Source organism: Dendrobates tinctorius, unplaced genomic scaffold, assembly GCF_039654945.1.
Source record: "Dendrobates tinctorius isolate UK_male_01 unplaced genomic scaffold, ASM3965494v1 ptg000172l, whole genome shotgun sequence".
Lineage (NCBI taxonomy): Eukaryota > Metazoa > Chordata > Amphibia > Anura > Dendrobatidae > Dendrobates > Dendrobates tinctorius.
Genome location: NW_027361839.1, coordinates 1,020,001 through 1,045,019, shown reverse-complemented (window position 1 = coordinate 1,045,019; position 25,019 = coordinate 1,020,001). Strand labels below are relative to the sequence as shown.

Here is a 25,019-nt window from a genome sequence, read left to right as displayed (position 1 = left end):
AGGATGGCAAGAGAGTGGGAACAGAGGACGGTGATCAGGGAGGTGCGAGAGAGGGGGCCGAGGACGACAAGAGAGTGGGAACAGAGGACGGTGATCAGGGAGGTGCGAGAGAGGGGGCCGAGGACAGTAAGAGAGCAGGAACAGAGGACGGTGATCAGGGAGGTGCGAGAGAGGGGGCCGAGGACGGCAAGAGAGTGGGAACAGAGGACGGTGATCAGGGAGGTGCGAGAGAGGGGGCCGAGGACAGTAAGAGAGCGGGAACAGAGGACGGTGATCAGGGAGGTGCGAGAGAGAGGGCCGAGGACGGCAAGAGAGTGGGAACAGAGGACTGTGATCAGGGAGGTGCGAGAGAGGGGGCCGAGGACAGTAAGAGAGCGGGAACAGAGGACGGTGATCAGGGAGGTGCGAGAGAGGGGGCCGAGGACGGCAAGAGAGTGGGAACAGAGGACGGTGATCAGGGAGGTGCGAGAGAGGGGGCCGAGGACGGCAAGAGAGTGGGAACAGAGGACTGTGATCAGGGAGGTGCGAGAGAGGGGGCCGAGGACAGTAAGAGAGCGGGAACAGAGGACGGTGATCAGGGAGGTGCGAGAGAGAGGGCCGAGGACGGCAAGAGAGTGGGAACAGAGGACGGTGATCAGGGAGGTGCGAGAGAGGGGGCATGCTCAGGATCAGAGCAGGAACTATGGACAGCTAAGACCTCTGATCTCTAGACTTTACTTCAGGAACTAGCAGTATGTTATAGGGACAATGTGAGGTCCTGGTGGGAGATACAGTCACCAGAGAATTACATTACACACCGGATTGTTCTCAGGGGACTTAGGTCGCCTGATACCGGCAAAGAGAAGCAGATCTCAGGAGCTGCTTGGTAAATGGGAGCGAGAACTAATACAGAGCTCTATTAGATTAATGAATATATTGTTAGAAGAGGAAACAAACACATTTACGATCACCTCTGAGAATCTGACACGAGCTACAGAAGGACTAAAACAGATAAGAATTTTGTGAGAAGAGAAAAACTTCTGTAAATTAATATCGAGCAGCTCCAGGGATCAATTAGGGACCGTAAACAGTTCATTAGAGACGCTGGTGACTGAGGCGAGGAGGACATCTTCCTTCTTACAGGAGACAACAGTACAAGAGACCGACATCTCCTCGGATCAGGCGTTCTTCGAGTGGGGCAGGGCCGATTCTGGAGGAGGCAGAGGCACGTCTATACGGAGGAAGATGCATAAACCCAGGATCCCGGGGGTGGCAGGATCGCAGGAATTATCGGGGGGGAATTCAAGCCATTGGATGGATGCAGCATCACAACATTTGGCAGTCCCTGGCCCCTTTATCAGCTTCATCCTCATCGTCTTCCTCTTTTTTTTTTTTTAGAAGAGAATTGTCCCCTACGGTCTGAGGGAATGACTGGGAGGCCCTCCCAACTTACAGAGGTAACCTGTTCAAATGATGAAAATGGGATTATCGACCTTTCCTTATATCTCCATCATCGGGCGAGGAGGGGGTCTTGTGCTGCGGTCATTATTTGTTCCCACTAGCGAATGGGTCAAAGATATCAATCTCTTGTCACGTAAACTTAAGTGGACGACATTCTTTAAAACACCTGATACCTCAATGAGTGTGCCTCACTGGGACCCGGAAGAAGACCTCCGGACAGTCAGGGTACTGGCTGATCTGGTTGAGGGGCACAGACCATTGGGTGAGGGTCCCTTACGAATCTTAGACCTGTGAGTAAGATGCCGCCTCCAGGCACGGAAACTACAGCATTGAGACATGAAGAAGATCTGTATGGAGAGAAATAACCGTCACTCCAACTTGTCCCCAGAGGAGAGGACAACACTTGAAGACCCGGCTGCTAATGAAAAAATTATTATTAAGGCCTTGGACAAGGGTGAGAATCCAGTGGTTATGGACCATGTGGCCTACAAGAAAATGTGTCTTGACATTTCACAAGACAGTGCGACTTATAGAATTTGGAGAAAAGACCCCGCTAGGTAATCTGACGAGCATCTGACCAGCATCTAAGCTGATCTCTAGCAACGAGGGGCATCGACCCCGTTGTGGGCATGTGGACTGTGGCGCTAGTAACACCTGATAGCGGGCATGAATGAAAAAAACTCGCTGTGTTAGACCGGCACGCTAGTGCTCGTCAGCACAGGACCAGCGTGACGTCTCCGAAACGCGTTGGAAAGTGTTTTGGTCGGTCCGCTGCTCCGTAGCGGCTGCAGCCCAGCGGTAACTCGTGTTCTATGACGTCACGGACTTTTTTCATTCATCGGTATTCAAGTCCCTTCAGCGGTCGCTGCCTCCGGCGAGGCGGCGCTGCTATCAGCCACCGGTTTTCATCTCCTGGATTGCGGATTTTGAGTCATCCTGGAGATTCACCGCTCTTTCTACAACAAATGGATCACTAAGAAGAATTTGCCTCACCATGGTCACTTATAGGCCATTCTCCCTGGTGGATCCCCCCCTTTTATAAGCTCCATGTGGCCTTTTCTTGTGGAGGCACTATGGCACTATAACATTTCCCGGACAGTATTGTACGAGCCTTGTGTCTGGAGGCGTTACTGTTTACTTCTAAATTGTGGATGTCAGATTTATCCTAGAGACACGTTGGCTCTTTTGTTCATTATTTTAAGCTACTCTTATTTATATCTGTAAGGGCATCTGAGCGCACATTATATTTACACCATCTAGAACTTTACACGGACACGGTGGTGACCACCGTCTCCTTGTTGCCGGACCTCTTATGCACTTTAGCGCTACTATTTATTGTATTACACTGGTCAACAGCATTTTTGGTGCCAAAGATATTTCATCGAATTTAGGGTATTTTTGGGGTGCTGATTCTGAATATGTCATCAGTTTTGCCAGATTGGCTCAAGTTTTTGAGATTTTTGGTATCTTATTTATAGCACTTGTTGGTAAATGCGACGCATCATCTCATTAATTTCTTTGGATTAGTACTTGAACTGAGCAGTTCTCAATATAGTTTTGTGTTAATTAGTGTTCTAAAAGTTTGTTCATAGCTTGATTTTTGCACTAACTTTATGTTGTTGTCTGTTTTCCAGTGAAAAGCATGAACTCATCATGAAGAAGTTGTCTTAACGATCCAGACTCATTCTGTTACATTTGTGGTGAATATACACTGCCAAAACATAGAAGAAACATAACACACTTCGTAAAAAAAGTGTATTTTGCCTATTTTGGGGTTATGCTTGGGGACCAAGACAAGTTTTGGGCACCACACATAGTGTGCAAAGCATGTATCGAATTATTACGAAAATGGAGCAAAGGACAAAGAAAAAGCTTAAAATTTGGTGTTCCAATGGTGTGGAGAGAGCCAAAAAATCATCATGATGACTGTTATTTATGGTAAACACAGGTACAGGCACATCTTCACAATGAGGGACAGGCCTTCTTGCAGATTCCATGTTACTCCCATTTTCGTTTCTTATGCTTATTGAATCCTTGCACTTGCACTGCACAGAAATAACAGTCATCATGATGATTTTTTGGCTCTCTCCACACCATTGGAACACCAAATTTGAAGCTTTTTCTTTGTCCTTTGCTCCATTTTCGTAATAATTCGATACATGCTTTGCACACTATGTGTGGTGCCCAAAACTTGTCTTGGTCCCCAAGCATAACCCCAAAATAGGCAAAATACACTTTTTTTACGAAGTGTGTTATGTTTCTTCTATGTTTTGGCAGTGTATATTCACCACAAATGTAACAGAATGAGTCTGGATCGTTAAGACAACTTCTTCATGATGAGTTCATGCTTTTCACTGGAAAACAGACAACAACATAAAGTTAGTGCAAAAATCAAGCTATGAACAAACTTTTAGAACACTAATTAACACAAAACTATATTGAGAACTGCTCAGTTCAAGTACTAATCCAAAGAAATTAATGAGATGATGCGTCGCATTTACCAACAAGTGCTATAAATAAGATACCAAAAATCTCAAAAACTTGAGCCAATCTGGCAAAACTGATGACATATTCAGAATCAGCACCCCAAAAATACCCCAAATTCATTAAAATATTTTGGACACCAGAAAAAAAATTTTTTTTCGTTGACCTGTGTTATTATTATATTTAGCTGATTAATGTTTTGAGGAAATGTCTAACAACGTACAATGACTAGAGGCTAAATGGCTGTTAATATGACTTTATTTAACCCCTTACTGCCAGCTGATGGAATAGTACGTCAGCTGGAAGTATCCCCCACTTTGAGGTGGGCTCCGGCGGTGAGCCCACCGCAAAGCCGCAACATGTCAGCGGTTATAAACAGATGACATGTGCCCGCAATAGGCGCAAATGGAATCGCACTACTCCCGTGGCTATTAACTAGTTAAATCCTGCTGTCAAACGCTGACGGCAGGCATTTAACTAGAGCTTCCGGTGCTCGGCCGGAAATACGCGCATCGCTGACTCCCGTCACGTGATCGGGGGTCATCGGTGCATTGCCATCACAACCAGAGGTCTCCCTCGAGACCTCTATGGTTGTAGATGGTAGATAGTAATGCAGTAATTCTGCTGCATAGAGGTGATCTATGCATCACCTCTATGTAGCAGAGGTGATCGCGCTATGGCGGCTTCTAGCCTCCTGTGGAGACTATTGAAGCATGCCAAAAGTAAAAAAAAACAAAAAAAAAAAAAAAAACAGGATTTTGGTTGCTTACCATAAAACCTGTTTCTCAGAGTCTTCATTGGGGGACACTGGAACCGTGGGTGTATGCTGCTGCCACTTGGAGGTTGACACTATGCCATGAAAAAAATGTTAACTCCGCCTCCGCAGTATACACCCCTCCGACCAGCTGTAGGACATCAGTTAGTGAAAAAGCAGTAGGAGGAGACATTATCATGTAAGTCATCACACATTCATTACAAGTAACAAAATCATGGGAGGGCGTTGTGTCCCCCAATGAAGACTCTGAGAAACAGATTTTACGGTAAGCAACCAAAATTCTGTTTACTCGGTCGTCTCAATGGGGGACACAGGAACCATGGGACATCCAAAAGCAGTCCCTGGGGTGGGAAAAGACAGAAACTTCCTTCAGGTCGGAGAACTCACCACTGCCGCCTGCAGGATTCTTCTGCCTAGGCTGGCGTCCGCTGAAGCATAGGTATGAACGGACGACCATGTGGCTGCCTTGCACAACTGCATGGCTGATGCCCAGTTGTGTACCACCCAGGAGGCGCCCACTGCCCGGGTTGAATGGGCCTTGACCCCAGCAGGGGACACTCTGTCCACCTGGTAGGCTTCCAGAATTGCCATTCTGATCCAGCAGGCAATTGTTGCCTTAGAGGCCGGCAGGCCTCTTCTCACCCCATTGGGGATAACAAACAGCGAGTCCGCCTTCCTGAAGGCAGCGGTCCTGGCCAGATAGATCCTTATCGCCTTGAACAGGTCTAGCTTATTCAAAGAACGCTCCAGAGGATGGGTTGGAGCGGGACAAAAAGACGGAAGGATTATATCCTCGTTCAGGTGGAAGGCTGATACCACCTTGGGAAGAAAGTTAGGAGGAGGCCGCAAAACAACCTTGTCCTGGTGCATAATTAGGAATGGAGGGCAACAGGACAATGCCGCTAATTCTGAAACCCGCCTAATAGAGGTGATGGCTATGAGAAATACCACCTTCCAGGACAACAAAGACGTGGGAGCTTCCTGGAGGGGTTCAAAGGGTGAATCTGTCAAGGCTTCCAAGACCGAGTTAAGATCCCATGGAGCCACAGGGGATCTGTAAGGAGGAGCCGCATGTGCCACTCCTTGCAGAAAGGTCTTAACCTGCAAGCGTGAGGCTAAATTTCTTTGAAAAAGAATAGAAAGGAAAAATACAGGGCGCATCCACTGTGTAAAATCCGTATAAAAAAACACATTAACAGAGAAAAAGGAAGGTGCTCACCTATTGGGGTTGTGAGGAAGTCACAACACCCATAAACGCATGAGAAGCAGCAGCAAGTCTGCACAGGGTCCTAGGACAAATTTGCAAAAACGGCGTGAAAGTGCAATGAAGACTGCGCTTGCTTCTGGTGGAGTACAAGGTTCTTTATTCAGCCAACGCGTTTCCTGAGCCTACTGGCTCACTTCATCTGCCCTGATGAAGTGAGCCAGTAGGCTCAGGAAACGCGTTGGCTGAATAAAGAACCTTGTACTCCACCAGAAGCAAGCGCAGTCTTCATTGCACTTTCACGCCGTTTTTGAAAAAGAATAGAGAGAGCAGATACCTGGCCTTTCAAGGAACTTAGGGCCAAACCGCCATCTTACCCTGCCTGGAGAAAGGCTAGGACAGATGGTAGGGAAGAGGGCATAGGTGTGATGTGATAAAACTCACACCAGCCAAAATAGGCCTTCCAGGCTCGATAATAGACCCTGGAAGAGGATGGCATCCTAGCCTGGATCATTGTATTAATGACTCGGTCCGAAAATCCCGCTGCTCTCAGTATTGTGGTTTCAACGGCCATGCAGTCAAATTGAGCGACCAAGAATTCGGGTGGTAAAACGGCCCCTGTGCCAGGAGATCTGGTCTGTCGGGGAGTCTCCAAGGGGTGCCTGTGAGAAGATTGAGAATTTCTGCAACCCAGGCCCTCCTGGGCCAGTACGGGGCGATCAATATGACCGGCACCCCTTCCGCCTTGATCTTCTTTAGCAGTCTGGGCAGGAGAGGAAGGGGAGGGAACAGGTAAGGGAGTCTGAACTGTGTCCAGGGAATGACCAGCGCATCGACCCCTATTGCTAGAGGATCGCGGTATCTTGAGACAAACTGTAGGACCCTTCTGTTCTGCCACGATGCCAGGAGGTCTACGTCTGGAGTCCCCCATTGCCGGCATATCTGACGGAACACGTCCTGGTGTAAGGACCATTCTCCTGCCGTGAGCCCCTCCCGACTGAGGAAGTTGGCGGCCGTGTTATCTGTGTCGGGAATGTAAACTGCCGAAATTACCAGAATTGCAGTTTCTGCCCAGTTGAAGATTCTGGATACCTCGGCCAGTGCCCGGGGACTCCTGGCTCCCCCTTGGTGATTGATGTATGCCACCACCGTGGCATTGTCCGTTTGAATCCAGACTGGCTTGTTGTTGAGGTATCTTTCCCAATGTAGGAGTGCTAGAAAGACCGCCCTCTGTTCTAGAATGTTGATTGATGGTCGAGGCAAGAAGCCTCACTATCGTCCCTGGACCGTCAGGTGATGGAATACTGCACCCCAGCCCAGGAGACTGGCATCTATAGTTACTACCTGCCAGTGGACAGGGGGAAAAGGCCGTCCCAGATGAAAGAGGTCAGCCACCACTTGAGGGACTCCCTGGTCTGAATGTAAGGGAGGAAGGGGCGAATTCCCTGCTGGAGGGCAATCCACTTTCTTTCTGGGAGAAAGACCCTCGAGCGGCGGGTGTCGATTACCATTCCTAAGAATTCTAGGCGTTGTGCTGGCGTTAGGTGAGATTTCTCCCTGTTTATGATCCAACCAAACCGCGACAACGTGTTTAAAACTACCGCTAGATTTTCCTGGGCCTGAGCGAAGGAAGGCGCTTTGACAAGAATATCGTCGAGATATGGTACCAATATTATGCCTCTGACCCTTAATATAGCTACCATCGCTGCCATAATCTTTGTAAAAATTCTGGGGGCTGTTGCCAGCCCAAATGGCAGGGCCACAAACTGGAAATGCTGCTTTTGGACAGCAAAACGCAGAAAACTTTGATGTCCCTGAAAAATGGGGACGTGCAGATAGGCGTCCCGGATATCTATGGAACATAGGAATTTCTGATCCTCCATAGACGTAATTACCGAACGAATTGATTCCATCCTGAAATGGCATACGCGGACCCATCTGTTTAGCCTTTTGAGGTCTAGTATGGGACGAACTGAGCCATCCTTTTTTGGTATCACAAAACAGGTTTGAGTAAAAGCCGGTAAAACGTTCCAGCTCGGGAACGGGGACGATTACTCCTGCTTTGAGGAGAGAGTCGATTGCCGCAGAACAGCCATAGCAGCGTCTTTTGGTGGTTGTGATAGAAAGAAGCGATCTCGCGGAAGCACGTTGAAATCTATCTTGCATCCTCTTGATACTGCCTCCTTTACCCAGATATCCTCTACTGAACTCTGCCAGACATCTCTGAAGAGGAGAAGGCGGCCTCCTAGTCTAGGAGAGGTACTGGGAAGGGAGTTGGACTCCCTGCTGGCGTCACGCTGAAGTGGCTCTGCCCGGCCCTGACCTGGTAGCTCTGCTATTGGAACTGCGGGAATGCCATGACGGGGTGGCCCAAAATGATACCTTCCTCCTATCTCTCGGTGCTTGCGACCTCTGTGGGCCCTGAGCATAAGTGCCTGTCGCTGGGGTACGGCGAAAGGGCTGAGCCCTACGTTTGAAAACATATCGACGAGGCTTGGCCTGAGGGAGAAGGGAGCTTGTACCCCCCGTTGCATCTTTAATGATTTGATCTAACATTGACCCAAAGAGCCGGGTGCCCTGAAACTGCAGATTGGTCAGTGATTTCTTTGAGGACAAATCAGCCTGCCAAGCCTTTAGTCAGACCGTCCGCCGGACGGCTACCATGTTACTGGATGCTTGAGCTGCGCAAAACGCAGCATCCAGGGCTGCTGATACCATATACCTCCTGGCATGGGAGATTTGATCTGCGAACTCCGCCGGTGGTGCCCTGGCCAATATGCCCTGTCTAAGCTGTTTGGCCCATTCTGTAACAGACTTAGCTACCCAGGCTGAGGCGAAGGCTGGACACAATGTGGCGGCTGCTGCCTCAAAGGTGGATTTTGCCAGGGATTCTATCCTCCTATCATTGGGATCTTTTAGGGCTGCCCCACTGGCGAGTTGGAGGACTGTATTGGTAGCTAGTCTGGACACTGGTGGATCCACCAAAGAGGAGGCGGTGCAGATGGCGGTGAAATCTGGAGGGAAGGGATCTAGAATCCCAAAACTACTTCCTCTCTGAAACCGCCTGGTTGGGTTTTCCCTTTCCCTGGCCAACACTTCCTCAAAATCCTTGAGGGAGGTGAAGACCCTAGAGGGGGACTTATGACGCTTAAATGAAAAAGCCTGATCATTAGGTTTTGATGTGGTGTCCCCACTGTTAAGGCTGAGTTCACACATGGCGTTTTTTTCGCGTTTCCGCGGCGGTTTTAACCGCGCGATTTTGCCGCGAAAACGCGAAAAATCAGCATCCCATGCATTCCTATGGGATTCCGCAATGCTGTACTAATGCTGCGGTTTTTATCGCGGCGGAATCGCTTCGCGGTAAAAACCGCAGCATGCTCATTAATTTGCGGAATCGCGGCGATCCCGCACCCATAGGAATGCATTGTTCCGCTTACTTTCCGCAAGTGGCTGTGCCCACCATGCGGAAAGTAAGCAGAACATTTGCGGATGGTACCCACGGTCCGGAGGAGAGGAGACTGTCCTCCGGGCTCTGGGTACCATATCCCTGTAAAAAATAGAATTTAAAATAAAAAATATTGTTATTCTCACCCTCCGACGTCCCGCGCAGCCTTCCCGCTTCTCTTCACGCTCTCGTTCCCAGTAGTCCTTTGCGAAAATGCTCGCGATGACGTCCCTTCTCGCGGGATCGCGAAGTCTCGCGCTCATTCGCGCGACGTCATCGCGAATGACCGCGAGACGTCGCGATCCCGCGAGAACTGACGTCATCGCGGGCATTTTCGATAAGGATTACTGGGAACGGATGCGCGGGACGTCGGAGGGTAAGAATAACACTATTTTTTATTTTTTTTTACATTCTATCTTTTACTACTGATGCTGCATAGGCAGCCTCAGTAGTAAAAAGTTGGTCACACTCGTCAAACACTATGTTTGACGAGTGTGACCAACCTGTCAATCAGTTTTCCAAGCGATGCTCCAGATCGCTTGGAAAACGCTAGCATTTTGCAAGCTAAATACGCTTGCAAAATGCTAGTTTTTCCGCGGGAAAATCGCGGGAATTTAAAATGCGATTTTCCCGCGGACTGGAATTCCGGAATTCTCGCGGTAATTTCCGCGAGAGTTCCGGTACGTGTGCACTTAGCCTAAAGGTCTCATTGACTGCGGCAATGAGGCCCAGAACCATATCCTTGACGCCCTGGGACTGTTCTGGCCCGTACTCAGAACCCTCCTCTGAGTGTGTCTCCGATAATGCCTCGCCTGATTCCGGGGATGAGGACCGGGAGGAGGCAGACGGCCAGAGGAATTCTGGCGGTGAGATGGAGTGAGAAGGGGACCTGGATTGGTGGTCCTGTCTAAACCTTTTACGGCCTCTAGAAGGCCCAAAAGGAGGCTCCTTTGCTGCTTCTGTGTTCACTGGAGTCTGAAGTGGCAATCTGTCAAGCACCGTTACCAAGGTCTGTGAAACCCTGGTAAGGTCGGCCACGGATTTAGATAAGGAAGAGGCCCCATCCTGGACACCCGCTGTCTCCCGTGGCGATGGATGGCCCCTGGGCGGCAGGCAGGGTGGCTTCCTCCTGCTCCAGGGGTAATGTGGGAGCTCTGACAGGCAAAACGGGGGGGGCTGCACCTGCTCTCTAGCGTAGGTGACACCGTAGGTCTGCAGCAATCTGAGCAGAGTGGCGAGGACTGACCTGAAGGAGGCCTGACATTGCATTTGGTACATACAACCGGGGTCACTGAAGCTGATGAGGAGGAGGAGCGGGACTGCTCCCCCTTGGGCATACTGACAGGCTTTACCTGGTGCCGACCGTCGGGGGTAGAGAGCGGAGTGAGGGAGCAACATGTAGTGCAGTACTCACATACCCACGACCTGTGTCCCCACTGCAGCTACCACCCGAAGGCTGATGAGGGAAAGAGAGAGCGCGAGGTGAACAGCCATGCCGCTGCCTAGAAGTCTTGTGGAATCCCTGCCCGGAAGCGGGGCCCTGCTCTGGCCTCCTGGAGCACCAAGATGGTGCTGGTACAGGAAGAGGAAGCCGGGGGCGGCGCCTGCTGGGAGCCGGAATCTGGCGTCGGCCGTGCTGGGCACCTGCTGGAACCCAGGGCCATAATGCTGCCTCGGGAGGAGGCTGGAACCGCGCTGCACCGCGTGCTTGAAAGTAAGTGTTGGCTCTTAAGAATAGAGCCCTGGGCTGTAAGCCCGAGTGCTGACTACAGCGGTCACCTCAGCCAGAGCGGCTGGTGAGCAGATCACACAACGCTGCAGCCTCTTACCTCCGGTTCACCCCGTAACAGGGGCCGGTTACCTGCATGAAGAGATTGCTGTCCCAAACTTTATCTGCAGGGCGTCTCTCTCGATCATCAGGCTCTGGTGGGCGAGTGATGGGAGATGAAGGTCAGGACCAGGAGTGGTCACCTGAACACGAGTCCTGTGTTAGGGGATAGGGTCCTGCCCGTGGGATTCATGAGGATACGGGGTGGCAGTACACGTCGCACTCATGACCCCGGTGTGGGAATACAGATGTAGCAGCTCTACTCTGTATCCCTCCAAGGTTACCTGAAAAGGAACGCGGCACACTGAGGTAGGCATGGGTCTACGAGAGACCCCTGTCCACCTCCTGCTGACACTAAGCAAAACTGAATGATTGTCCTACAGCCGGTCGGAGGGGTGTATACTGCGGAGGCGGAGTTAACATTTTTTTCATGCATAGTGTCAACCTCCTAGTGACAGCAGCACACCCACGGTTCCTGTGTCCCCCAATGAGACGAAAGAGAAAATGTATTTAAAAATTAAAAAAAAACATTCAGAACCGCCCGATCAATAAAAAAAAGGATTAACCCAATCGCTAAATGGCATAGTGAGAAAAAATCAAAACGCCAGAATTACAGAATTACCTTTTTTTGGTCGTCGCGACATTGAATTAAAATGCAACAACGGGCGATCAACAGATCATATCTGCACAACAGTGGTATCAATAAAAACGTCAGCTCGGCCCGGAAAAAAATAAGCCCTCACCCAACCCGACCCGAGATCACAAAAAATGGAGACGCTACGGGTCTCAGAAAATAGCGCAATTTATTATTTTTTTTTTTTTTTAGCAAACTTTGGAATTCTTTTTCACCACTTAGATTAGAGAGTTCCTAGCCATGTTTGGTGTCTATGATCTCGTTCTGACCTGGAGAATCATAATGGCAGGACAGTGTTAGCATTTAGTGAACCTAGCAAAAAAGCCAAAACAAAAAACAAGTGTGGGGTTGCACTTTTTTTTTGTAATGTCACCGCACTTGGAATTTTGTCCCCGTTTTTGAGTACACGACATGGTAAAACCAACGGTGTCATTCAAAAGTAAAACTCGTCCCGCAAATAATAAGCCCTTACATGGCTATATTGGCGGAAAAATAAAAAAGTTATGGCTCTGGAAAGAGGAGCGGAGAACGAAAACAGCTCCAGTCATGAAGGGGTTAAATTTATTAAAAAGTTTATGGTTAAAAAGAAATTGTAAAGGGGGACTAATTTAGAGCGGCATTAGTTGTAGCTGTATAAATAAGCGTAATGTGAACCAGGCATTGTCCGGTTGGAGCTGTTACACCGATTAACATGACTCCTGGGTTGGAGAAATCTGTCTTGTGTTTCTTTTTTTAATCTGTGTTTGAAGTTTTAAGTTAATGAGATGCTTCATGCCAGACAGAGAGAAGTTCCTGGTTCTGGGCTCCTCCTGCAGTCTGTGTCAGAAGGGGGTCTGTGTCGGCAAGGTAATAAATTGTGTTATTTCCAGCTTTACAGAAGGACGATAGGCAGTGTAACCTGTTGTGGTGAAGATGTGCCTATAAAATATATATATTAGATATTTATTATACAGTGCTTTGCGTGTAGAGTGGGCGGGGCTTGATATACACACTATTCACGATCAAGAGGGTGAGAGCAAGCAGGGGACGCCGAGAGTGCTAGTGAGGGTGCCCGAGGACGGCAATCGAGAAGAAGAGAGCAAGCAGGGGATGCCGAGAGTGCTAGTGAGGGTGCCCGAGGACGGCAATCGAGAAGAAGAGAGCAAGTAGGGGACGCCGAGAGTGCTAGTGAGGGTGCCCGAGGACGGCAATCGAGAAGAAGAGAGCAAGCAGGGGACGCCGAGAGTGCTAGTGAGGGTGCCCGAGGACGGCAATCGAGAAGAAGAGAGCAAGCAGGGGACGCCGAGAGTGCTAGTGAGGGTGCCCGAGGACGGCAATCGAGAAGAGAGCAAGCGGGGGACGCCGACAGTGCAAGTGAGGGTGCCCGAGGACAGCAATCGAGAAGAAGAGAGCAAGCAGGGGACGCCGAGAGCGCTAGAGAGGGTTCCCGAGGACGGCGATCAGCGAGGTGAAAGTAGAGAACATAGAGGCAGGGGAAGGCAAGAAAGTGGAAATAGAGGATTGTAATCAGGGCGGTGTGATACAGGGGGTTAAGGACAGCATTCGTGAAGGCGAGAGTTGGCCAATGATGGTGAGAGAGAAGCGAGTGAAATGGGGCTGAGGATCGGGAGACAGAGGGGACCGAGGACGGTAATCGGGAAGGTGAGAGGGGGCCGAGGACGGTGATCGGGAAGGTGAGAGAGGGGGCCGAGGACGGTGATCGGGAAGGTGAGAGAGGGGGCCGAGGACGGTGATCGGGAAGGTGAGAGAGGGGGCCGAGGACGGTGATCATGAAGGTGAGAGAGGGGGCCGAGGACGGTGATCGGGGGGACAAGCACGATGATTCGTTGAGAGCACATTAACATGAAGTTCTAAGTGACATTGTTGGAGACCCATAATATGGAGGCTGAGCACAGGATGATAGCGAGCACTCAACCATCTGTAGGATACACAGACCGCAAGGGATTAGCGCGGAGGGGGTTTTGCACCTTTCAGCTTCTGCATCTCCTCCTGCAGCTCCGGCCCTGCGTAGCGGTAGATACTGTCCGACACTGGGTTCTTGTCAGTGAGGGTCTCGTTGCTGGTGTTGACCACCGCGGTGCAGTTCAGTAACGCCACATCCCCTGTCCTGGTGACACAGAAGAACTTGTGAAATATTGGTGCAGAGATCACACGTGGAACATACTGACCACCCCCGAGACAGTGAAGAGGACCAGACATCAAATTCCCACCCATCCTACCAATATCCTATCATTTACTATCATGAAAGCCCCTAAACGCGCCCCTAGGTGGGCAGGAACCCATGCTGTAGTGTAAATACCGGACTGGCAAGCACAGCGCTCACTCACCACAATATCACCTTCCGATTGATGTCCTCTCTGCATGGGAATGGGGAGGAGATGGCATGACACTCAATGTCCTCTGACCACAAGGACGAATCGGGAACGGCCCCCACAGGTGAAGCAGCCCAACAGGGTAACGACTCTGCATCCACGAAACACGAGCGAGCACCCAGAGGATCCATGGGGCAGAATAGGGAAGACCCCACATCCAGCCAGAATGCTATACCTACAGAGGGATCAGTGTGAGAGGCTGCATGATACAGGATCACTAGTGGGGATACATACAAAGTAGGCTTGTGAAAGTATTCACCCCCTTGGCATTTTTTGTGTTTTGTTAGTTGCTACCTTGCAACCTGGAAACTTTACTGTTTTGAGTGTTTGCATCAGTTCATGTAGAGAACATGTTGACAACTGTGAACATTGAGTTTTCTTGTTATTATGAAACAAACAACAAATAGGACAAAATGACTGAAAACATCAGTGTGCAAAACTATTCACTCCCCTAAAGTCAGTAGTTTGTGGAGCCTCCTTCTGCAGTAACTACAGCTACAAGTCGCTTTCAGTTTTCCACATAGCGTTTACCTTGTTGTTTCTATTTGAGGATAATGGATTTGATGGTGCTTCAGGGGATCATCAGAGACATATATTTTTTTTTAACCCAACCCTGACTTGTACTTCTCAACAACTTTGCCCCTGACTTGTTTAGAGCTCTCCACGGACTTCACGGTGGCGTCTGGAGATCTCCACGGACTTCACGGTGGCGTCTGGAGATCTCCACGGACTTCACGGTGGCGCCTGGAGATCTCCACGGACTTCACGGTGGCGTCTGGAGATCTCCACGGACTTCACGGTGGCGCCTGGAGATCTCCACGGACTTCACGGTGGCGCCTGGAGATCTCCACGGACTTCACGGTGGCGCCTGGAGATCTCCACGGACTTCACGGTGGCGCCTGGAGATCTCCACGGACTTCACGGTGGCGCCTGGAGATCTCCACGGACTTCACGGTGGCGCCTGGAGATCTCCACGGACTTCACGGTGGCGCCTGGAGATCTCCACGGACTTCACGGTGGCGCCTGGAGATCTCCACGGACTTCACGGTGGCGCCTGGAGATCTCCACGGACTTCACGGTGGCGCCTGGAGATCTCCACGGACTTCACGGTGGCGCCTGGAGATCTCCACGGACTTCACGGTGGCGTCTGGAGATCTCCACGGACTTCACGGTGGCGTCTGGAGATCTCCACGGACTTCACGGTGGCGTCTGGAGATCTCCACGGACTTCACGGTGGCATCTGGAGATCTCCACGGTGGCGTCTGGAGATCTCCACGGACTTCACGGTGGCGTATGGAGATCTCCACGGACTTCACGGTGGCGCCTGGAGATCTCCACGGACTTCACGGTGGCGCCTGGAGATCTCCACGGACTTCACGGTGGCGCCTGGAGATCTCCACGGACTTCACGGTGGCGCCTGGAGATCTCCACGGACTTCACGGTGGCGCCTGGAGATCTCCACGGACTTCACGGTGGCGTCTGGAGATCTCCACGGACTTCACGGTGGCGTCTGGAGATCTCCACGGACTTCACGGTGGCGCCTGGAGATCTCCACGGACTTCACGGTGGCGTCTGGAGATCTCCACGGACTTCACGGTGGCGCCTGGAGATCTCCACGGACTTCACGGTGGCGCCTGGAGATCTCCACGGACTTCACGGTGGCGCCTGGAGATCTCCACGGACTTCACGGTGGCGCCTGGAGATCTCCACGGACTTCACGGTGGCGCCTGGAGATCTCCACGGACTTCACGGTGGCGCCTGGAGATCTCCACGGACTTCACGGTGGCGCCTGGAGATCTCCACGGACTTCACGGTGGCGCCTGGAGATCTCCACGGACTTCACGGTGGCGCCTGGAGATCTCCACGGACTTCACGGTGGCGCCTGGAGATCTCCACGGACTTCACGGTGGCGCCTGGAGATCTCCACGGACTTCACGGTGGCGTCTGGAGATCTCCACGGACTTCACGGTGGCGTCTGGAGATCTCCACGGACTTCACGGTGGCGTCTGGAGATCTCCACGGACTTCACGGTGGCGTCTGGAGATCTCCACGGACTTCACGGTGGCGTCTGGAGATCTCCACGGACTTCACGGTGGCGTCTGGAGATCTCCACGGACTTCACGGTGGCGCCTGGAGATCTCCACGGACTTCACGGTGGCGCCTGGAGATCTCCACGGACTTCACGGTGGCGCCTGGAGATCTCCACGGACTTCACGGTGGCGCCTGGAGATCTCCACGGACTTCACGGTGGCGCCTGGAGATCTCCACGGACTTCACGGTGGCGCCTGGAGATCTCATTGGTGTTCATGGTGTTTGGTTTTTGGTGCCTCTTGTTAATGGTGCTGCAGCCTCTGTGGCCTTTCAGAGAAGGTAAAGTGTATATACTGACAGACACGTGACACTTAGATTATACACAGGGGTACGTCCTGTCACTAAGCACAGGACATATGAAGGGAAATGCTTGTACCAGAAATTTTTAAAGGCTTCATAGCAAAAGGGATGATTACATATGCACGTGACAATTTTTAGTTATTTGAGTCCATAAATTTAATTTATGCCGATATTTTTCCCACTTCACCATCTTATACTGTTCAGTGCTGATGCCTCACACACAAATCAGATACAAAAATATATAAAACAGGTCAAAAGCTAAGGGGGTGAATACTTTTTCAATACACTGTGTAGTGGAAAAAAAATATACACACATATATTATAATTTCTATATGTGCAAAAGGTTCAATAGATGTCAGACGACACTGCAAAACACATACATCTAAGACTGTCGATTGTGGGTGTTTACCCCTAGACAAAGACGTGATTCCAACTCCGGAATGTGAGGGTAAAGATATGTATTATTAATGAAGAATAAAAAGATAACGATGATACACACAGTATTACTATCAATGCTTATTCTTCACTAATAAAGAAATATTTGTAACCTCATATTCCTGAGATGGAATCACTTCTTTGTCTAGTGGTAAACGGCCACAATTGACCATTCAAAACTCAGTGCTTGGAAGTTTATAGAATAAAAGAGCAATTTACACTTTATATATATTTCACAAATATACCTATAAGGCCGGGGTCACACATGGGAGAAACTCGCGTAGTCTCGCATCTCAATACCCGGCACCGGGGACCGGAGCGCTCAACTGTATAGAAATACATGGAGCCGCACGCGCCGGTCCGAGTGCCGGGTATTGAGATGCGAGACTACGCGAGTTTCTCATGTGTGACCCCGGCCTAAAGAGAAAAATCAGACAAAATGAAACTTTAGCAGTGGCCTCTTAATTTTTGCCACAACTGTATATATATACAGTCATATGTTAAAGTTTGGGCACCCCTATTAATGTTAACCTTTTCTCTTTATAACAATTTTGGTTTTTGCAACAGCAATTTCAGTTTCATATATCTAATAACTGATGGACTCAGTTATATTTCTGGATTCAAATGAGGTTTATTGTACTAACAGAAAATGTGCAATCTGCATTTAAACAAAATTTGACCGGTGCAAAAGTATGGGCACCTCAACATAAAAGTGACATTAATATTTCGTAGATCCTCCTTTTGCAAAAATAACAGCCTCTAGTCGCTTCCTGTAGCTATTAATGAGTTCCTGGATCCTGGATGAAGGTATGTGTGACCATTCCTGATTACAAATATATATATATATAGAGCTGGCGTTGCATAGTAACTACCTGTGACTAGTTATAACAAATTATAATGATTATATTGCACAAATTGTCGCTGTTGAACATAGCAACGCTCCCGCACTATTAGACGGAACACAACCGGCACCATTTTGTTGAAGCAATTTTTTTTTTAAACACAATATTAACCTCTTAACAACTGCCGATACGACTTTTAACAGTGGCAGTTAAGGAGCCTTATTCCTCCTGCACCTCAGGCTACTTCTTTTTACACAGCCTCCTCCCGCACCTCACGCTCCTCCTTTATACACAGCCTCCTCCTGCACCTCACGCTCCTCCTTTATACAGCCTCCTCCTGCACCTCACGCTCCTGCTTTTTACACAGCCTAATCCTGCACCTCACACTCCTCCTTTATACACAACCTCCTGCACCTCACGATCCTCCTTTATACACAGCCTCCTCCTGCACCTCACGCTCCTCCTTTATACACAGCCTCCTCCTGCACCTCACGCTCCTCCTTTTTACACAGCCTCCTCCTGCACCTCACGCTCCTCCTTTATACACAGCCTCCTCCTGCACCTCACGCTCCTCCTTTTTACACAGCCTCCTCCTGCACCTCATGATACTGCTTTTTACACAGCCTCCTCCTGCACCACACGCTCCTACTTTTTAGAATTATAGAATCGTAGAGTTGTAAGGGACCTCCTGGGCCATCTAGTCCAACCCCCTGCTCAAAGCAGGATTCACTAAATCATCTCAGGCAGATATCTGTCCAACATCTGTTTGAAGACTTCTATTGAAGGAGAACTCACCACCTCTCGTGGCAGCCTGTTCCACTCATTGATCACTCTGTCAAAAAGTTTTTTCTAATATCTAATCTGTGTCTCTTCCCATCCAGTTTCATCCCATTGCTTCTAGTCTTTCCTTGTGCAAATGAGAATAAAGATGATCCTTCTACAATGTGACAGCCCTTTAGATATTTGTAGACAGCTATTAAGTCCAGATGAGGAGTAGAGGGCAATAATAACTTCACGTGATCTAGACTGTATGCTTCTGTTAATACATTCTAGAATTGCATTTGCCTTTTTTGCTGCTGCATCACACTGTTGACTCATGTACAGTCTGTGATCTATTAGTATACCCAAGTCTTTTTCACATTTGATGCATAAAGAGTTCATCCATATCTTCAGCTTGCACAGGCGGCCTATAGTAAATGCCTACAATGGTGTCCTTTCCATTGTTCTGTCCTTGTATTCTTACCCAAACAGTTTCCACAGAACTCCCAGTCTCTGAAGCTTCAATCTCTGTGCAGATATACGCGTTTCTAACATACAATGCGACACCTCCTCCTCGTTTATCAAGTCTGTTTCTAGCGTATAAGTTGTATCCTTCTAGCCTTGTATTCCAATCATGTGTATTGTCCCACCAAGTTTCAGTGATTCCAATGACATCATATTTCTTCTCCTGTGTTAGTAGTTCCAATTCTCCTTGTTTGTTGCCCATGCTTTGTGCATTAGTATAGAAACATTTTAGTTTGTGATTGGTTTCTCTTTCTCCAATATTTTTATTATTTAGATTCCTTTGTCTTTGTTCTTTCCTCCCACTTCTAATAGCAGAGTTCTCAATAGCATTTGTCAGGTGTATGGCTTTTTCTGGTCTTGTGCTTCCCTTCCCATGTTGTTCTAGTGTAAAGCTCTCCTGATGAGAGTAGCAAGGCGACTTCCAAATACTTGTTTTCCAGTCTTCGTAAGGTGCACCCCATCTCTAGCAAGTAGTCCATCGTATAGGCAATTCACTCCGTGATTCAGAAATCCAAATCGTTGCTGACGGCACCATTGACGTAGCCAGTTGTTCACCTGCAGAATCTTATTCCACCTTCTTGTTCCATGGCCATCCACTGGGAGGATGGAAGAGAAGACCACCTGCGCGCCCAGTTCTTTCACACCTAAGTTTTCAAAGTCACTGCAGATGGTTTCCAGGTCGTTTCTTGCGGTGTCATTTGTCCCCACATGTAGTAGCAGGAATGGGTAGTCATCTGTAGGTTTTTACACTGCCTCCTCCTGCACCTCACGCTCCTCCTTTATACACAGCCTCCTCCTGCACCTCACGCTCCTCCTTTATACAGCCTCCTCCTGCACCTCACGCTCCTCCTTTATACACAGCCTCCTCCTGCACCTCATGCTCCTCCTTTATACACAGCATTTTTCTGCAGCACAGCTTTCCTCCTTTATAGTCGCCTCCTCCGGCAGCACCTCACACTCCTCTTCCATATACAATTGGAAACACTTCTGCAGCACCTCACTTTTCTCCTTTAGACGTCTTCACACGTTATTTGGTCAGTATTTTTACCTCAGTATTTGTAAGCTAAAACTTGGAGTAAAACAATCAGAGGAAAAGTATATTAGAAACACGTCACCACTTCTGTATTTTTCTCCCACTTATGGTTTTGGTTTATAAACACTGAGCTAAAATACAGACCAAATACTGACTGTGTGACTGTGGCCTTATACACAGCCTCCACCTGCAGCGCCTCACTCTTCTCTATACATAGCCCCATACTGGAGCAGCACCTCACTCCTCTCATTCCCCCCCCTCACTCCTCTCATCCCCCCCCTCACTCCTCTCATCCCCCCCTCACTCCTCTCATCCCCCCCCTCACTCCTCTCATCCCCCCCCTCACTCCTCTCTTCCCCCCCTCACTCCTCTCTTCCCCCCCTCACTCCTCTCTTCCCCCCCCTCACTCCTCTCATTCCCCCCCCTCACTCCTCTCATCCCCCCCCTCACTCCTCTCATCCCCCCCCTCACTCCTCTCATTCCCCCCCCTCACTCCTCTCTTCCCCCCCTCACTCCTCTCATCCCCCCCTCACTCCTCTCATCCCCCCCCTCACTCCTCTCATCCCCCCCCTCACTCCTCTCATCCCCCCCCTCACTCCTCTCATTCCCCCCCCTCACTCCTCTCATTCCCCCCCCTCACTCCTCTCTTCCCCCCCTCACTCCTCTCATCCCCCCCTCACTCCTCTCATCCCCCCCTCACTCCTCTCATCCCCCCCTCACTCCTCTCATCCCCCCCCTCACTCCTCTCATCCCCCCCTCACTCCTCTCATCCCCCCCTCACTCCTCTCATCCCCCCCTCACTCCTCTCATCCCCCCCTCACTCCTCTCATCCCCCCCTCACTCCTCTCATTCCCCCCGCTCACTCCTCTCATTCCCCCCCACTCTTCTCATTCCCCCCTCACTCTTCTCATTCCCCCCCTCACTCTTCTCATTCCCCCCCTCACTCTTCTCATTCCCCCCCTCACTCTTCTCATTCCCCCCCTCACTCTTCTCATTCCCCCCCTCACTCTTCTCATTCCCCCCCTCACTCTTCTCATTCCCCCCCTCACTCTTCTCATTCCCCCCCTCACTCTTCTCATTCCCCCCCTCACTCCTCTCATTCCCCCCCTCCTCTCATCCCCCCCCACACTCCTCTCATTCCCCCCCTCACTCTTCTCATTCCCCCCACTCCTCTCATTCCCCCCCACTCCTCTCATTCCCCCCTCACTCCTCTCATTCCCCCCCTCCTCTCATTCCCCCCCTCACTCCTCTCATTCCCCCCCTCACTCCTCTCATTCCCCCCCACACTCCTCTCATTCCCCCCCTCACTCTTCTCATTCCCCCCCCACTCCTCTCATTCCCCCCCTCTCTTCTCATTCCCCCCCTCTCTTCTCATTCCCCCCCTCACTCCTCTCATTCCCCCCCTCTTCTCATTCCCCCCTCACTCCTCTCATTCCCCCCCTACTCCTCTCATTCCCCCCCTCTTCTCATTCCCCCCTCACTCCTCTCATTCCCCCACTCTTCTCATTCCCCCCTCACTCCTCTCATTCCCCCCTCACTCCTCTCATTCCCCCCCTCACTCCTCTCATTCCCCCCCTCACTCCTCTCATTCCCCCCTCTCCTCTCATTCCCCCCTCTCCTCTCATTCCCCCCTCACTCTTCTCATTCCCCCCTCACTCCTCTCATTCCCCCCTCACTCCTCTCATTCCCCCCTCACTCCTCTCATTCCCCCCCTCTTCTCATTCCCCCCTCACTCCCCTCATTCCCCCCCTCACGACTCTCATTCCCCCCTCACTCCTCTCATTCCCCCCTCACTCCTCTCATTCCCCCCTCACTCCTCTCATTCCCCCCTCACTCCCCTCATTCCCCCCCTCACGACTCTCATTCCCCCCTCACTCCTCTCATTCCCCCCCTCTTCTCATTCCCCCCCTCACTCCTCTCATTCCCCCCCTACTCCTCTCATTCCCCCCCTCTTCTCATTCCCCCCTCACTCCTCTCATTCCCCCACTCTTCTCATTCCCCCCCTCCTCTCATTCCCCCCCTCACTCCTCTCATTCCCCCCCTCCTCTCATTCCCCCCCTCACTCCTCTCATTCCCCCCTCACTCCTCTCATTCCCCCCCTCCTCTCATTCCCCCCCTCCTCTCATTCCCCCCCTCACTCCTCTCATTCCCCCCCTCACTCTTCTCATTCCCCCCCTCTCCTCTCATTCCCCCCTCACTCTTCTCATTCCCCCCTCACTCCTCTCATTCCCCCCTCACTCCTCTCATTCCCCCCTCACTCCTCTCATTCCCCCCCTCTTCTCATTCCCCCCTCACTCCCCTCATTCCCCCCCTCACGACTCTCATTCCCCCCTCACTCCTCTCATTCCCCCCCTCTTCTCATTCCCCCCTCACTCCCCTCATTCCCCCCCTCACGACTCTCATTCCCCCCTCACTCCTCTCATTCCCCCCTCACTCCTCTCATTCCCCCCTCACTCCTCTCATTCCCCCCTCACTCCTCTCATTCCCCCCTCACTCCCCTCATTCCCCCCCTCACGACTCTCATTCCCCCCTCACACCTGCACAGTAACTTCCTGTTATGAGCACAGCGGTGTAATCCACGAGACTCCTCCCGTTCCCGTGACGTCATGCCTCACAGGAGCAACTCCATTCTAGTCACGATGGAGCTAGATGTGGCCTGCGCCTGCCGCGCACTGATACTGGGAAGACGGCGGCCCTGATTGTAGCTCGCAGCGGCTGGGACGTCGCAGCTAGTGAGTTTTGCAGGAGGTCAATGTGTCTCCACCTGTGTGCACTAACAACGTGGGCCGTGTGGACGGGGCGTGGCTTGATACATATACACACACACACACATATATACACACACAATACAGGCCAAAAGTTTGGACACACCTTCTCATTCAAAGAGTTTTCTTTATTTTCCTGACTATGAAAATTGTAGATTCACTCTGAAGGTATCAAAACTATGAATTACCACATGTGGAATTATATAATTAACAAACAAGTGTGAAACAACTGAAAATATGTCTTATATTCTAGGTTCTTCAGAGTAGCCACCGTTTGCTTTGATTACTGCTTTGCACACTCTTGGCATTCCCTTGATGAGCTTCAAGAGGTAGTCACCGGAAATGGTTTTCCAACAGTCTTGAAGGAGTTCCCAGAGATGCTTAGCACTTGCTGGCCCTTTTGCCTTCACTCTCCGGTCCAGCTCACCCCAAACCATCTCAATTGGGTTCAGGTCTGGTGACTGTGGAGGCCAGGTCATCTGGCGTAGCACCCCATCACTCTCCTTCTTGGTCAGATAGCCCTTACACAGCCTGGAGGTGTGTTTGGGGTCATTGTCCTGTTGAAAAATAAATGATGGTCCAACTAAACACAAACCGGATGGAATAGCATGCCGCTGCAAGATGCTGTGGTAGCCATGCTGGTTCAGTATGCCTTCAATTTTGAATAAATCCCCAAGTGTCACCAGCAAAGCCCCCCCACACCATCACACCTCCTCCACCATGCTTCACGGTGGGAACCAGGCATGTAGAGTCCATCCGTTCACCTTTTCTGCGTCGCACAAAGACACGGTGGTTGGAACCAAAGATCTCAAATTTGGACTCATCAGACCAAAGCACAGATTTCCACTGGTCTAATGTCCATTCCTTGTGTTCTTTAGCCCAAACAAGTCTCTTCTGCTTGTTGCCTGTCCTTAGAAGTGGTTTCCTAGCAGCTATTTATCATGAAGGCCTGCTGCACAAAGTCTCCTCTTAACAGTTGTTGTAGAGATGTGTCTGCTGCTAGAACTCTGTGTGGCATTGACCTGGCCTCTAATCTGAGCTGCTGTTAACCTGCGATTTCTGAGGCTGGTGACTCGGATGAACTTATCCTCCGCAGCAGAGGTGACTCTTGGTCTTCCTTTCCTGGGGCGGTCCTCATGTGAGCCAGTTTCTTTGTAGCGCTTGATGGTTTTTGCCAATGCACTTGGGGACACTTTCAAAGTTTTCCCAATTTTTCAGACTGACCTTCATTTCTTAAAGTAATGATTTTCTTTACTTTACGTTTTTCTTTACTTAGAATTTGTATTATAGCAAGAAAAAAGCAGCTAACAGTCTGTTCAGTAGGACTATCACCTGTGTATCCACCAGACTTCTGCACAACGCAACTGATGGTCCCAACCTCATTTATAAGGCAAGAAATCCCACTTATTAAACCTGACAGGGCACACCTGTGAAGTGAAAACCATTTCCGGTGACTACCTCTTGAAGCTCATCAAGAGAATGCCAAGAGTGTGCAAAGCAGAAATCAAAGCAAAAGGTGGCTACTCTGAAGAACCTAGAATATAAGACATATTTTCAGTTGTTTCACACTTTTTTGTTAATTATATAATTCCACATGTGTTAATTCATAGTTTTGATGCCTTCAGAGTGAATCTACAATTTTCAGAGCTGGTATTGTGCTCAGAATCAGCCGGTCACATTTCCCCCATGTTACATAGTAGTCAGCGCTCAGCTGCCGTCACGTACAACGATTCTGATTAACCCCAGAGAAAGGGTCGCTGTCCCAAGAGGATTTTCCTGACATTTTCTGATCTATAAACAGCTGACAACACAGCAAAGGATCTCAGTGTGGAAAGTAGTCAGGAGAAGGAACACAACATTTCTTAGACATCAGATCCTTTCCTTAACCCTCAATCTACTAAAATGCTTGTGCACGCCCTCATCATCTACCGCCTCGACTACTGCAACATCCTTTTCTGTGGTCTCCCTAACACCCTCGCACTTCTCCAGTCCATCCTCAACTCTGCTGCCCGACTAATTCATCTCTCTAATCTGCAAATCTCTTCACTGGCTTCCATTCCCTCAGCGTATCCAGATCAAATTACTAG

General features: G+C 50.1%; 1 protein-coding gene across 1 annotated transcript in view; it reads right to left on the bottom strand.

Moving 5' to 3' along the window:
* The window catches only part of GDAP2 (ganglioside induced differentiation associated protein 2), an 81,367-nt gene that overhangs the window by 37,062 nt on the left and 19,286 nt on the right, over nucleotides 1–25,019 (bottom strand). The window contains exons 2-3 of the mRNA XM_073551020.1: nucleotides 14,138–14,357; nucleotides 13,778–13,917 (exon numbers count right to left, since the gene is read on the bottom strand). Coding sequence (XP_073407121.1) covers nucleotides 13,778–13,917; nucleotides 14,138–14,313 — 316 coding nt within the window. The 5' untranslated portion in view covers nucleotides 14,314–14,357. The remainder of the gene's footprint in view (nucleotides 1–13,777; nucleotides 13,918–14,137; nucleotides 14,358–25,019) is intronic.